General features: G+C 45.3%; 1 protein-coding gene across 3 annotated transcripts in view; it reads left to right on the forward strand.

Moving 5' to 3' along the window:
• RAD17 (RAD17 checkpoint clamp loader component) overlaps positions 1 to 16,412 on the forward strand; it is a 33,543-nt gene that overhangs the window by 892 nt on the left and 16,239 nt on the right. The window contains exons 2-9 of one of the 3 annotated variants that reach the window (XM_075592186.1): positions 5,186 to 5,279; positions 5,711 to 5,950; positions 6,635 to 6,718; positions 8,730 to 8,873; positions 9,828 to 9,914; positions 11,096 to 11,148; positions 11,238 to 11,363; positions 15,954 to 16,023. In XM_075592186.1, coding sequence (XP_075448301.1) covers positions 5,238 to 5,279; positions 5,711 to 5,950; positions 6,635 to 6,718; positions 8,730 to 8,873; positions 9,828 to 9,914; positions 11,096 to 11,148; positions 11,238 to 11,363; positions 15,954 to 16,023 — 846 coding nt within the window. In that variant the 5' untranslated portion in view covers positions 5,186 to 5,237. Of the gene's footprint in view, positions 1 to 5,185; positions 5,280 to 5,710; positions 5,951 to 6,634; positions 6,719 to 8,729; positions 8,887 to 9,777; positions 9,915 to 11,095; positions 11,149 to 11,237; positions 11,364 to 15,953; positions 16,024 to 16,412 lie in introns of those variants that run through there. The other 2 variants (XM_075592178.1, XM_075592195.1) reach the window with 2 other exon arrangements.

Consider the following 16,412-nt stretch of genomic DNA (forward strand, 5'->3'; position numbering starts at 1 on the left):
GTGCGGTGATTGTAAAGTACTTACAGTATGCCAGTATGTGTATGTGTCAGCCCTGCACACTGTGCGCGGTGATTGTAAAGTACTTACAGTATATGCCAGTATGTGTATGTGTCAGTAAAGAAAACAACCAGGGAAGCGCTATATTAGTTGGGATCAGGCTCAGCAGCCAATTTTATGTATAAACCACATATAAAACAATAGCATAAAATAGCATGATTGAATACACAAAAATATAATATATAAAATGAGTAACACAAGTCTCTGCCAGTTGGAGATTGTCCAGGTGATGTAAGTGCAAGTTAATGCCCCTGTCTGATGTGACAGACTCGGGCAAGAGTGACCTTTGAGAGGTATAAATCCAGAGTGGTAGCTGGGATGGAAAGCGCTACCAACTGTGCAGGTAATGAAGTGTGTAGAAATGGGAAGGTGCCGTTGATCAGATCCCTGATGAAAGCACGTCACGTGCTGAAACGCGTAGGAGGAGGAGTCTAGAGGGGTTGCAGCTCTTGTGCATCCCTGTCTCATTGCCCCAGTCCTGGTGGTCTAACGTGGAGTCCCTTGGAGAGTGTACTGCGGAGGCTGTGGAACTTTGAAGCTGTGTGAGGTGTGTGAAATTCGGCTCTCAGCCCCTGTGTGCTGCGGCAGCTCCAGGCACAGCCGGGAAGGGTTGGTGCGTCACGTCCGGCCGTGACGTCATACCCGGAAACCCGGCGCCCTGTGAGTAGTTCCATCCCTGGTGTGCAAGCCCAAGAGAGCTGTACAGCGGAGTTTCTGCAGCGAGGCTGTGAAGGACGAAACAAAAGGAGCCACCAGCGCAAAGAGTTTGAAGTCTGGGTGAGCTTTTTCCATATTTGATGCCTACGGCACCTTCCCATTTCTACACACTTCATTACCTGCACAGTTGGTAGCGCTTTCCATCCCAGCTACCACTCTGGATTTATACCTCTCAAAGGTCACTCTTGCCCGAGTCTGTCACATCAGACAGGGGCATTAACTTGCACTTACATCACCTGGACAATCTCCAACTGCCAGAGACTTGTGTTACTCATTTTATATATTATATTTTTGTGTATTCAATCATGCTATTTTATGCTATTGTTTTATATGTGGTTTATACATAAAATTGGCTGCTGAGCCTGATCCCAACTAATATAGCGCTTCCCTGGTTGTTTTCTTTATTGTCCTTATTCAGCAAGGTTTGGGTACCTTGCATTGGAAGCTGCTTATGTGTTTGGATCATTTTGGTTCCGTCTGCCATTTTTTGTGCTATAACCACAATTAACCCCTCTCACTCCTAATGGTTCATGTCACATAACCTATTAATGGTATAAAAGTATATGTATTCATAGGATTTAACTACTCACATCATCAAGGTGTATTTTCGTTTCCATTCAATTTATAATTAAAATGTTAATTTTTTTTTTTTTTTTTTTTTCCCCCTTTTTTCCCCCCCTTTTTTTTTTTTTTTCATCACACTTGGATTTATTTAATAATCCATTTTACGGTGAGTGGTTTCAGGAACAGATCACCAGGCGCACTAATTTTTCTTTTGTGTATGTGTCAGCCCTGCACACTGCGCGGTGATTGTAAAGTACTTACAGTATATGCCAGTATGTGTATGTGTCAGCCCTGCACACTGTGCGCGGTGATTGTAAAGTACTTACAGTATGCCAGTATGTGTATGTGTCAGCCCTGCACACTGTGCGCGGTGATTGTAAAGTACTTACAGTATGTGCCAGTATGTGTATGTGTCAGCCCTGCACACTGTGCGCGGTGATTGTAAAGTACTTACAGTATGCCAGTATGTGTATGTGTCAGCCCTGCACACTGTGCGCGGTGATTGTAAAGTACTTACAGTATGTGCCAGTATGTGTATGTGTCAGCCCTGCACACTGTGCGGTGATTGTAAAGTACTTACAGTATGCCAGTATGTGTCAGTCCTGCACACTGTGCGGTGATTGTAAAGTACTTACAGTATGCCAGTATGTGTATGTTTCAGTCCTGCACACTGTGCGGTGATTGTAAAGTACTTACAGTATGCCAGTATGTGTATGTGTCAGCCCTGCACACTGCGCGGTGATTGTAAAGTACTTACAGTATATGCCAGTATGTGTATGTGTCAGCCCTGCACACTGTGCGCGGTGATTGTAAAGTACTTACAGTATGCCAGTATGTGTATGTGTCAGCCCTGCACACTGTGCGGTGATTGTAAAGTACTTACAGTATGCCAGTATGTGTATGTGTCAGCCCTGCACACTGTGCGCGGTGATTGTAAAGTACTTACAGTATATGCCAGTATGTGTATGTGTCAGCCCTGCACACTGTGCTGTGATTGTAAAGTACTTACAGTATGTGTATGTGTCAGCCCTGCACACTGCGCGGTGATTGTAAAGTACTTACAGTATGCCAGTATGTGTATGTGTCAGCCCTGCACACTGTGCGCGGTGATTGTAAAGTACTTACAGTATGTGCCAGTATGTGTATGTGTCAGCCCTGCACACTGTGCGCGGTGATTGTAAAGTACTTACAGTATATGCCAGTATGTGTCAGCCCTGCACACTGTGCGCGGTGATTGTAAAGTACTTACAGTATGTGCCAGTATGTGTATGTGTCAGCCCTGCACACTGTGCGCGGTGATTGTAAAGTACTTACAGTATGTGTATGTGTCAGCCCTGCACACAGCGCGGTGATTGTAAAGTACTTACAGTATGTGTATGTGTCAGCCCTGCACACAGCGCGGTGATTGTAAAGTACTTACAGTATGCCAGTATGTGTATGTGTCAGCCCTGCACACTGCGCGGTGATTGTAAAGTACTTACAGTATGCCAGTATGTGTATGTGTCAGCCCTGCACACTGTGCGGTGATTGTAAAGTACTTACAGTATATGCCAGTATGTGTATGTGTCAGCCCTGCACACTGTGCGGTGATTGTAAAGTACTTACAGTATGCCAGTATGTGTATGTGTCAGCCCTGCACACTGTGCGCAGTGATTGTAAAGTACTTACAGTATGCCAGTATGTGTATGTGTCAGCCCTGCACACTGCGCGGTGATTGTAAAGTACTTACAGTATGCCAGTATGTGTATGTGTCAGCCCTGCACACTGTGCGGTGATTGTAAAGTACTTACAGTATGTGCCAGTATGTGTATGTGTCAGCCCTGCACACTGTGCGCGGTGATTGTAAAGTACTTACAGTATGTGTATGTGTCAGCCCTGCACACTGCGCGGTGATTGTAAAGTACTTACTGTATGCCAGTATGTGTATGTGTCAGCCCTGCACACTGTGCGGTGATTGTAAAGTACTTACAGTATATGTATGTGTCAGCCCTGCACACTGTGCGGTGATTGTAAAGTACTTACAGTATGCCAGTATGCCAGTATGTGTATGTGTCAGCCCTGCACACTGTGCGGTGATTGTAAAGTACTTACAGTATGCCAGTATGTGTCAGCCCTGCACACTGCGCGGTGATTGTAAAGTACTTACAGTATGCCAGTATGTGTATGTGTCAGCCCTGCACACTGCGCGGTGATTGTAAAGTACTTACAGTATATGCCAGTATGTGTATGTGTCAGCCCTGCACACTGTGCGGTGATTGTAAAGTACTTACAGTATATGCCAGTATGTGTATGTGTCAGCCCTGCACACTGTGCGGTGATTGTAAAGTACTTACAGTATGTGTATGTGTCAGTCCAGCGCTCCACAGAGCGGCGCGCATTATACTCCGGTTACACGATTGGCAAATCAGTCAAGCGGTTACTGTAATGATTATTTAATCGATCACCGGGAACCAGTTATACTTGAACTGCCCCTATTATGGTCCCCGGAGATAAATAGACCAGGGTTTAAAGAGAACATTTCCCATTCAATGGAGCTGAGAGGGTATACATAAGTAATTTACCACTGCAGTAATCCGTGAGTAATCAATTGCTCTGGGTCTTGCCCCCTTGCTCCGTTTATTTGTGAAACAGTATGGAAAGTACACCCTGCTGCAATAGTCAGGGTTGATAGTACAGCATTTAAAGCAGGGGCTCTCCGCTGCGCTGTCCAACAAAAAACTAAAATACTTTCACACATTTAAAAGTTTTTTTTTTATTTTTTTTTATCACATACATTTATCACATCAAGCATATTACTGCCATTAGATGTTGGTGAACCGATCCTGTATGCTTGTATTGTCCATAAACTGTTCTATCCTATTTCATTTTGACATCTGAGAGACTGGGCATTAAAGTGTGTGTGTGTGTGTGTGTGTGTGTGTGTGTGTGTGTGTGTGTGTGTGTGTGTGTGTGTGTGTGTGTGTGTGTGTGTGTGTGTGTGTTTGTGTGTGTTTGTGTGTCAACAATAATGTCATTCTACTTTGCACATTTGGGCTGTCCTCAATAAGATCAGATACTTTTGATACAATTCTATTGAACTATGGATGTTTTCTCAAATTTTCTTAAATTATTGATGCTGCTTCTTTCCATTGCAATGTCTTCAAATTGTTCAAATAAAGTGTAAGGTGGCAGAGTCCCAAGAAAAGCATCTTGTGTCGACATCTTTTAATTCATATTCCCTAACCTCGCCATGATGTTTTTCCAGGATGTGCTCTAACCTTTCCAGTGCCTGCAATGCATTGTGACAATGAAGGGTTTTGTGCTTGTAACTCTTGTTGTTGTGAATAATTCTTTCTAAACGTAACCAGTTTATTGCACGTCTCCTTTTGTTAGTTATATTAAAGCGTTGCTTTGCCAGGTGGCCCTGAGGCTTTGCAATGTGTTACTGACCCCTCTAGTTCAATCAGCAATCTCCTTAAACAATGGTTTTTTTTTTTTTTTTTAAAGTTTATCTGTAACAGGGGGTCCCCCGGTTCTGGTCCTCCGACCTCCAGGAACCCCCAAGTTCATGAAATGATTTGTATTTTTTTTGTGTGTCTGTGTTTAGTAGATGAAAGGTTAATAAAATACATTTTTTTTGGTATACTGATAACATACAGCCCAAGGCATACAATGTTATAGTCTGTTGTTGTTGTTGTTGTCGTTGTGTGTGCCTGAGGTACATGGGGATTGTGACCAAGGTGCGGACCGTGAGATTTGAACCAAGTTCACTTGCTTTAAAGGCAGTGTAATTACTGAGATACACCTTCAACTCGCACTTCTTTTACAGCTGCGATTTTAAAGAGAAATTATCTTTACTTCGTTACAGGTCGACCACCTGTGATGCTATGCTGAGCTGATGGGAATTGTACGACTTGATAATGTCAAAAACATCTTACAGCAGGAAGGGAACCTGTGCTAAGGTAAGGGAATGGGTTGCAGTGTGATCATAAAGTGGAATGCTACGGTGCATGTTTGCAGGATATCATAATCCGTTTAAAACATGAGGCAAAGGATCAATCCCTTTATTAATAACCTTAGCCTTCGTAACATGCACTATGAGATTAGTTCTGGCACACAGAGTACCTTTGCAAAAGAAGATTAGTGGTGCGGCAATAATAGATATCCGTATTTACAAACAGTTATACGTTAAACATGTATGTATATATTTCTCTGTGTGCGCACGGGTGTGTGCAGATAATCATTGTTCCCTCTTCTGCTTATCAGCAAGATATGGTCTGCAGACACAGGACTTGTGCAGTTTGTCCAGCTTCTTTTTGCAGCACATGTATTATAAGTGAAAGGTAGAGTTAATAAAAATGAGTAGAAATCTGATCTGGGTTTTTCTTTGTAGATCACAGACTGGGTGGAGCCGTCATTCGAAGACTTCTTTGGAAACACAAGCAGAGTTTTGGCCCAGAAGTCAGGAGCAGTTAAGAGAAGTGTGAAAAAGGAGTCTTCATTAGAGAGCAGGACACAGAGCAAGAAAAGAGCAAATCCTTTTTCCACAGACTGTACCTCTGATCAAGTGAAACAGACCGCAAGCCAGTCTCAGAATGACCCATGGGTTGATAAATACAGACCTGAAGTTCAGGTGAGAGACCACTTAAGCATTCTGATGCACTCAACACACACTGCAGATCAGCTAAGGAAAGGCTCCCCAAGGTCGCCGATGCTAGCCCTAAACCAGGGTCTTCCGCGTCAGATTACCTTAACCAAAAGGCCTCTCAAACGTAATGACCAAGGTACTTCTTAAATGCTGTCAGAAATAAAACTGCATTTGCAATATGCTTAATTTAGGCATGACTTATTTTGTCTTTTAAGCATTTGTTCCCTGTAGTCTTAATAGCAATATGTTTAGCAGGTGACTAACTTAACATTACACTTGCAGCACAGGTAGCTTGTAAAATATTTTTAGAGTGATTACAATTACTTCCAAGACATTCAATGCGTCATTAATTTATCTTCAGTATCAACTGTCGTGTCATGATGTTTGCTGTCTTGTCTGGAAAGTGCATACCCCTGTTTTTGTCTTTTTAGCCATGCTAGTGTAGCAGTCCCTTTGGACAACGTTCCCAACAAACCTCTGGATAGATATCCCTTTTTAAAAAAAAAAAATTATTTCAAAATACCGTAAATATATTTGAATAAAGCTGCATTCATTGTTTGGCTGAAATGGAGAAAAAAAAATGTAAATCAAATAATAATAATGTTTCACTCCGTGTCGCAAATGTTCTCCCTGGAAGTACTGTAAGTTAAATGATTGTGTTCTCGGCAGACAGAACTTGCTGTCCATAAGAAGAAGATAGAAGAGGTTGAAGCCTGGCTGAGGACTCATGTTGGGCAGAGACCTCAAAAGCAGGTTTGTTTGTCTTTATTTCATTTTACAAAGAAAAAACATGCCCCATATTTAATGTACTTGAAGAAGAAGGACAAAGTACCCTGCCTTGATGCAAGCAAGAGGTTTACATTTGTTTTGAATTTCAAAAGTTGACCACATATATAAAGTTTTTAAAAACAGAGAGGACAAAAGACCATTTGTCTTAAGCTGCAGTGTAAATCCTCCACACTGCTATCCTGGGCAGCAGTTCCCTATTTTTGTGTGTCTTCCATTTTGTTGAGTGCCAGTATTCTATTTTATATATTGGTGTTGCTGACAAATTCTTCGAATGTTCCCGTTAACATTGTTTAAGAGCCACATACAAATGTAAAATGTCCTCCTCCTATGAATACTGTTCCTTGACAGCTGACATCTGGTTTAATGTGTCGCTGATTTAAGAGGAATTGGGAGCAGGAGAAGGTTGAAGGAGAGCGGATCATTTAGATACTGTATGATCAGTGCTTGAAGTAGTAGCAGACAAACTGAAAGGGTAGGTAAGATGTAAAGCTATGATTAGCGCAGGCATCACGAGGGAGTGGGTGCTTCTTCTAAATAGTGGTAACCAGACACATTTCAGTGCACATAATTATTTGATAACATGGCTCACCAGTTATTCTTTGCAAAAGCATATGCCTTTTATTTCAGCTATCCCAGATCAACGTTTCAATCCTGATGTCCTCTTTAGAGATAGAGTTGTAGGAAAAGTCAGAAACCAACAACAATCTCATGCGGGGGACAGTGAGCTTGAAGGAATGTGTCACGGCCCTTACGTCATTTATTTTAGAAAGAGAGATAATAAGAGCTTTGTTGGTATTGTGGGGAAAATACAAATTGAAGGAGAAATCTGTAGACTGCACCCAAAGAGATTTACTGTGGGAAGCAGAATGACGAATGTTTCAATATTGTGTCAATTATAAAAAATATACATATTTTTGAGCTGTTGGGGTAGGTAGAAAATGCTACAGGAATTCCAGTGAGTTTAGTTCGTTGTCAGTTCAACTTGCTTTGGTAAAATGTGTTACTTGTCAAAAGAGGGGACAAATTCCCCTGTAAGCTTCTTTTATTTATAAAATATTTTATCAGTAAAACACCTTGACAGTTACCTCCTAGTTTTCAAGTATGTCTTGGGTACAAAATAGTCATCTGATCAACATAAGTTACAGTTGTAAACATGTTTAAAAGAATGAAACAGCCAAAGTTTTGAAAGAACTTAGACAAGAGGCGGTTTTGAGAGACTCTGGTAAATTGTTGCAGAAGTTGGCTGTTGGGTAAGAGAAGGAAGAGCGACCTGATTCATTATTGAACCTTGGAACAGTAAGACGGTTTCTGGGGGTAGATTGAAGGAGATAGGTGCTGTGTACAGTAGGAAGGAGATGTGTGCTCAGAGAATTGGGTAACTTGTTGAGAAAGTATTTGCAGGTAAGTAAGGATAAATGCCTCAGGCCTGTGATCGTAGGGCTGCAGCTGAGGTGGACTAAAACTGGACTACGTACTAAGCAACTTTTCTCAAAAGCATCTCCTACTATAACAAGGCTGGCCAACTCCAGTCCTCAAGGGCCACCAACAGGCCAGGTTTTAAGGATATTCCTGCTTCAGTACAGGTAGCTGAGTCAACAACTAAGGCACTGGTTGAGCCACCTGTGCTGAAGCAGGGATATCCTTAAAACCTGACCTGCTGGTGGCCCTTGAAGACTGGAGTTGGCTACACCTGTACAATAAGATTTATATAATGTTCTTCCCTCTGCTGCCAAAGGGGAAATGAACACATTGATTGGCAGATTACACAGTGGATAATACCGTTTATGTAACTCGTATGTAAACGTTTTGGTACCAGATATTCTTGTATTGTGTGTTGCAGAGACTGATATATTGTGGGGGTGAAAAAGTAGCATACTTACTTGCGAAACAAAATGTTGCAAAATAAAATGTTGCTTCTGCTACTCGTAAACCTATGAAATGTTTACTAATAAGCATTGATTCCCATTTCTCACAGGGTGGGCCCGTTGTATTGCTTACTGGACCTCCAGGCTGTGGGAAGACTGCAACTATTCAAGTACTAACTCAGGAGATGGGCATTCAGGTGCAGGAATGGGTCAACCCAGTTTTGCAGGAATTCAAAAAAGACGAACGGCCAGAGGTATTTGATCGCGGTAAGGAGAGCATGAGATATGTGGTCATTGGGGGAACCGACCATATTATTTCCCAGAAGCATTCACACCTCTCTCATACCCACATTCCTACTTGTCAGACATTTCTGGGGTGTTTGCTTGTCTTGCAAATGTGTTTTTTACATGTTGTTTCCAATCCTGTCCTGGGGAGAAAAACTAAATAAATAAGGAAAGAAATAAAGTTAATCAGAGCTACAGTTGTTACCCCAAAACACTGATATAATGAAATAACTCATTCAGAAAGAGGATTCAAACTTCATTTTGATCAGCCTAGGTTCCATATTGCCATTTTTATGTGTTCTATGTTATTTAATAGAGTGGTTTCAGTAGAAGCCGTTAGTTACTTCTGGTAAATGACTGATTTGGGAACACGAGTGGCAAAACGTTGTTGAGCCGCAGTTATATAGAATTTCTGTGTGTTCCGCAGTTGAATAACTACCGGAGAGGGAATAACATTCCCAGTGTTGTATTTAAGATGTGCAATGTCTTCAAATTGCACATAAGAAGCATTGAGGACATCCTTAGAAAAGCCACGTTGAATTAATAGATAGCAACGATACAAGCAGCTATCTCTGACCTGCTACAGTATAAAAGAGAAATGAAAGGTGCACCTGTAATAATCATACAACTATATCAACTTTTGTTTTATTTCAATACGGTATTAAATATTTAGGGCAATATTCTTTGTCTGCTTTGGACTGTATGGAATTGTCCCCATAGCCTGAATTATAGTTGTTCTGTTCTTCTATTGGTAAATATTTTACATACAGCAAGACCAAATATATTGGTAGCTATAAAGCTTAACTCTTTTGCCACTAGATGAACCATTTTTCCTGCAGGAAAAGACATCACTTCTGTGTTGTTTGTTTCCAGATTCAGGCTTCCAACCCTTCACCAGTCAGTCTCAGACAGTTCTCTTTCAGGACTTTCTGCTAAGGGCGAATAAATACAACAAACTTCAGATGCTTGGGGAATCTGCTGGCACAGACAAGAAAGTCATCATTGTTGACGTAAGCACAAAATTCTATTAAATCTCCTCACATCCCATGAAATAATAGTAACAAGTCAAGTAGAAAAGGATTGAATGTTTTTTTCCAGCCACCTTGCTTTGCTTTCAAAGTAATGCCACTTGACCTTTGGCAGTGAAAAGGTTAATTCTGGCACAGGGTTGGACGATAACAAAAAAAACTCCCACGATAATGGTATCAATGAATTTGATTGCGACAAGAAATATTGTGATAAATATTTAAGGGAGGGTGGAAGAGGTTAAAGTGCCCCAGGGGAGGGTGAAAGGGGTGATAACAGAGGAAGGAAACACCTTGAGGAGAGGAGTTCCCACCTTAGTGCTGCAGCCGGCAGTCTCGCTCTCCTGGTGTTGCCAGAAGCTCCCTCCCCCCCTCCCCTCCCCTTCCTCCCCCCCTCCCCTCCCTCCCCCCCTCCCTCCCCTCCCTCCTCCCCTCCCTCCCCTCCCTCCCATCCCTCCCCCCCTCCCCTCCCTCCCCTCCCTCCCATCCCTCCCCTTCTCCCTCCCCTCCCTCTGCATTCAGAAGTATTAAGGGAGGGAGGACTCGGTGAGAGAGAGACAATGAGAGACTTCGCAGCGCGGCAGCTTGAAAGCTGCACGTTTGACCACAGGATCTGGCACCGATACCACGATAATAGGTCATCTCCCATATCGCCACACCGTGAGATACCAGTATGTTGCCCAACCCTATTCTGGTACGGAAACATGGCTTATGCTGCACACATACATGAGCCTTGCGCGAGACGAGCCTGTCTGGTGGGATGACCCAGGTCTCCGAGAGCACTGAGCTGGCTCACGTGCACGCCTTTTTATTAAGCCTAGAATTACCCAGCATGCCACAAATGCAAAAGAAACAATTGCTAAGCAATCTCAAAGTAAAAGCCGCAGCGAGTCAAAATAATAACCGGATTCTAATAGATTAGCTATAAATCAGAAGGTCCAGGGTGAATTTTATAGGTCCTCAGAATCTATATACACATTGGAGGTGAGGATTGAAGAAAATCCTTCCACCACAAGAAGCCCTCAAAAGTTGCACTCGTGTAGTATTTAGTTGTGGGATAACATTAATTCAGGATACAATTTCTGCAGGATTAATTTGCAATACTGTACACTATTTAGTAAGTGTGCTTTCCAAAAGTAATATGTATATATTGTTCCGTTTCACAGGATATGCCTAACCAGTTTTATAGGGATCCATCTGGTTTACATGACATTCTTAGGTAAGTTAAAATAGAATCAATAACATGGATATTTGAATAGCTCATTGAGATGTCGGTATCCAACCATGGTCTTACGCCTTATATTTCAGGAGATTTGTGCGAACAGGCCGCTGCCCTCTGGTGTTTTTAATCTCAGACAGCCTGAGTGGAGATAGCCACCAGAGACGGCTTTTCCCAAAGGAGATCCAGGAAGAATTATCTGTTTGTAACATTAGGTGAGTAATTAGGCCAGGTTCGCAGTGGCCGCTGCGGCGTGGGCCAAGGCGTTCGCGACGCACACCAGATACAAACCTCTATCAGGCAGGCGCCAGTAGCTTCTTGTGTGGGCGCTCACGCATCACGATGGCGCGTGAGCTGGCAGGGAAGACAAGAATTTTGTCTTCCTGTTCCGCGACGCGATCACGCGGTCGGCGGGCAGCCAATGGAAGGGCAGATATGCCTCGTCATGGCTGCGCCCGCCGCGCATTCCATCGCTCCCCTACATACCGCAGATCGCAGCTTTTATCTGTGCGCGAGGTGCACGTGCAGGAGGAAGCACTGGGGCCGTAACCTAAGTCGTGCTTTTGACACTGCGCAGTAATGGCTCTTTTTGAAATATGGTAGTGTAGAATGATGGTGGTCACTGCAGAAACGGAGCTCAGCCAGGATACAATAAAATCAGCTTTATTTCACGGTGCTGCACATTACAGAGAGACCATCTCTGACGCGTTTCGTCCCGTAGCAGAGACTTTACTCTTTGATAAAGTCTCTGCTACGGGACGAAACGCGTCAGAGATGGTCTCTCTGTAATGTGCAGCATCGTGAAATAAAGCTGATTTTATTGTATCCTGGCTGAGCTCTGTTTCTGCAGTGACCGCCATCATTCTACACTACCATTTCTACCCATTCGGCCGGAGCACGCTGGCAATCCTGTTGCAGGGGAGTCTACGATCCCTCCCAGCGTCTGACGTCAGTTCCCGAGCGTCAGCAGTGCCGGAGCGCACGGCCTGCTGGGACCAGCCTGGAGCTGCAGGGGGAGAACGCCATACACCGCACGGAGCACCTGTGTAGCGGTGATAGGCGAGGAAGACGATCACAGACGGTGGGTTCCTGTCCCTGAGAGGCTGCCAGACGACATCCACCCTGTGGGATATTCGTGAAGCGGGGACAGCGATGAGAGACGGGCGGCGAGGTGACCAGGTCGGGTAAGGGCAGCAGATATAGACTGCCGTGAGTTCATGAGGGAGGCTCCTATCAGGGCTTCCTCTCTTGCCTCTATCTATATTCTGCTAATCGGCCCCCCCACCGTGGTTTCATAGCAACATTACCTCCCCCCCCACCCCCCTTCTGGACCTTATCCATTTATTTCTTCATTCTACAACAGTATTGCCTACATTTTTTTTTTTTTTCTATATATAGAGGTTGCATGTCACCAACACAAACTAACATTTACACCAGTTAGAGCGCAGAACACTTGGGGTTTACTCTCCACCTTTTCTTTTTGAAATATATCTGTTTGCTCACATTCTATGAAGTGTTACAGCACTTGGAATACAGAATGTTTGTCTTGTGATTCATTCAAAATTATGGGGGGGGGGTACGAGGAATCTATACTATAATTCTAAGTTGGATTCCGTTTTCCGTTTGCTTGTATGTCCGAAGCATCGATATCTCACTAACGGCACCACGTAGCACAACGAAACTTGGACTGGACATTCTGCGGCGGATTTGTAGGTCAACGCAACTATTTTGAGGTTCCAATGTGACTCGCCTCCCAAATTATGGACATTCTAAGTTTCCCTCGGCTGTCCAGCAATAATGTTAGAGCAGGGGCGGGGGGCAGCGCTACTAAGGGAGGGGGCGTGTCCTTGCCTGGATCGGGGCTGTGTGTGTGATGTGCGGGGGAGATGTGCCAGCGCGGGGAAGGGGGGTGAGACGTGCCGGCAGCGGGGGGAGATGTACCAACGGGGGTGGGGGGGTTGGAATATTTGCCGGCAGTGAGGGGAGATGTACCAACGGGGGGGGAGATGTACCAACGGGGGGGGGAGATGTGCCGGCAGCGAGAGGACATGCCACAGCGGCGCGGGGAGATGTTCCGGGAGGGGCAAAGACATGTTCCGGCAGCAGGGGGGACACACACACATATACACACAGAGACAAATCTCACCCCGCACTACATCCAGCAGCGAGGGGGGGGGGTGGTCGGGGAGAGTATGTATGTATATATATATATGTATGTATGTATGTATATATATATATATATGTATATATGTATATATGTATGTGTGTGTGTATATATATATACACACACACACACACACACAGTGTTCGACAAATCACCCACAAATCTACTCGCCACCTAGTCCCGCCCCCAACCCCGCTTTAAAATAAAATATATAAATAAAATACATTTAATAAATACCTAGTCAGAACAACATTCGTTTTTGACAAATGTATTTATTGTATTACATTATACTACAATTAGTCCTTGTTACGTGTGTGTATGTGTGTAAATGTCGATCTAGAAATAAAAGCCAGATGTGAATGACTAGTTTCCTGAACCCCTTAACCAATGTCTGGATGTCCCCGCTTCACAATAGCTAAAGCAGCAATCCCGCCTGGGATCTTACCTGATCCGCAGTCCCTCAATGTCCAGGTACCCTCATTCCCGCAATGTTATACATTGGAGGGGATGTGTTCCCTACCTGTCTTCTGGGTTAGGGGGGGGGGGGTTCCGATGTCTTCCGTGTGAAGCTTGAGTGAGATCTGGAAGAAAGCAGTGTATGTTATTTCGGTGTAGTATAGGGCAGTTAAGATATATAGGGTAAATAAGAGATCCAGAAACAGAGTGTGAGACAGACACAGAGTGGGGGCGAGAGAGGGGGTGGGCGAGAGAGGGGGTGGGTGAGAGAGAGGGGGTGGGTGAGAGAGAGGGGGTGGGTGAGAGAGAGGGGGTGGGTGAGAGAGAGGGGGTGGGCGAGAGAGGGGGTGGGCGAGAGAGACGGGGTGACGGGGTGATTGGGTGGGGTGATTGGGGGGGGGTGATTGTGGTGATTGGGGGGGTGGGGTGATGTGACACTTCTGGTATACTACACACACACACACCCATGCACACACCCATGCACACACACACACACTCCCATGCACACACACTCCCATGCACACACACACACACACGCACACACACTCCCATGCACACACACACACACACACACGACAGGGGGAAGAAGAGGAAAGGCCGCGCGACCGAGCACCACTGCCCCGCTCGCCCCCCCGCGCCCATCTCCCGTCCTGCGCGGGCAGGCACGGGACCGTGGGGAAGCGGAGACAAAGGGGGTAAGGGGGGAACACCCCCGCTACAATCTCGCGCCCCACGCGGGTATAGGGGGAAGCGGGAAGTGGCGCGGGAAGCTGGGGTAAGGGGGGAACACCCCCACTACCATCACCCGCCCCGCGCGGGTATTGGGGGAAGCGGGAAGGGGCGCGGGAAGCCGGGTAGAGAAGGGGGGGAACACACCCACTACCATCACCCGCCCCGCGCGGGTATCGGGGGAAGCGGGAAGTGGCGCGGGAAGCCGGGGTAAGGGGGGGAACACCCCCACTACCATCACCCGCCCCACGCGCGTATTGGGGGAAGCGGGAAGTGGCGCGGGAAGCCGGGTAGAGAATGGGGGGAAAACCCCCACTACCATCACCCGCCCCGTGCGGGTATCGGGGGAAGTGGGAAGTGGCGCGGGAAGCCGGTGTAAGGGGGGAACACCCGCCCCGCGCGGGTATCGGGGAAGCGGGGACCGGGGTAAGCGGGGAACACCCCCATTACCATCATCCGCCCCGCGCGGGTATCGGGGGGGGAGCGGGGAAACACCTTGGCTTGCAGGGAAGGGGCAGAGGGTCCGCAGGATGGAGGATTAGAGTACTTTCCAACATATCTCCATGGAAAAAAAAATGGCCGCTCGTTGGGGGCGGGCTCATATTGAGCCTGGCCGCGCGCCCACAAAGCCTGGGAGCATGCGCCAATCGGCTGTCAGGTAGGGGGAGTTTTTTTTCAGCCAGCGCGAGCAGGGAAATTTCAGTGCGAGAAGGGAAAATTAAAAAAAACACCTCGCCCAGAGGTTAAATCCACTCGCCCCGGGCGTGTAAATGACTGTATATATATATTTGTTTTTTGTAGTTTAAGCTGTGATATTACATTAAACGGTGTTTCTATTGTCATGATTTATTTTAGGGCAGTATACCTTAGAAAGAGGCAAATGTGGCACAATTATGTACAATTGTCCAAGCTGTACTAGAAATTGGTGGTCAATAACTTAGGTATTTTTTTAAGTATTTAACACAAAAATACAGTTTTTGAAGCAAACACAACATTCTCGCAAAAATATATTTGCCTAATGTCTATAACATTGCTACACACATTGTATCTGATTATTGTGAATGAGCTGGCGATAATAAATTGGGGATGTGATCAGGGAACAGGAAGAGCCTTAAACAGAGGTGGCCCACGACGGCATTTGAGGTGGCCCTCGTGGTCCTACGGGGATCAGCCGCCTCTTCTTGCTTCAGAGCTCGAGCCCCACCTCCTGTGAGGCCGCAGCTGCCCTCCAGAGCAAGACCGGAAGGGAGCTGGGGCCTTATGGCAGATGCAGAAGTTGGGCCCACCTTCCAATGTGGGTTGGCGTGAGAAGCGGACTTTATTTGTAGAATTTTACACCATTTTTGTGTCTAATGTATCTATTCGGAAATAATGGAGTGACACAGAATCAGACAATGACGCCTCCACGTCTGTCGCACCAGCTGTGTGTTACAGGTTAATTCTGTTTTTTTTACAGTTTCAATCCAGTGGCTCCGACCAGCATGATGAAAGTACTAACTCGAATCGCTACCACTGAGGCCAGTATGGTAAGTGTGTATCAATTGTGAGCTTTGTGAAAAGGGTATGCATTATGTAAATCTCTTTCCTACGGGAGCCTGGCGTTTGGTAATCAGCTGAGCAATACCTGCAAATGCTATATTCTTACTCCCGCCATATGCCAGGATACATTTGTGTTTCATGTGTAATAAGTCAAGCAACATGTCATTGTATAGCGTAAGTAAGAGGGTGGGGGGGAAAGGCACAGCACATACCAAAAATCTCATTTAGGATGCTTGAAATGAGTAGTCTTTGTATTCGGTACTTCTTGAAATTCTCACTATTGACCCCCTTGACAGCGATGCGTTGCAGCAATGAAAGGGTTAATTTGGTAGTTCAAGACGATGTACTTTTTGTAATCCGTGGAGGGAATGAATAA

Source organism: Ascaphus truei, chromosome 1, assembly GCF_040206685.1.
Source record: "Ascaphus truei isolate aAscTru1 chromosome 1, aAscTru1.hap1, whole genome shotgun sequence".
Taxonomy (NCBI): Eukaryota; Metazoa; Chordata; class Amphibia; order Anura; family Ascaphidae; genus Ascaphus; species Ascaphus truei.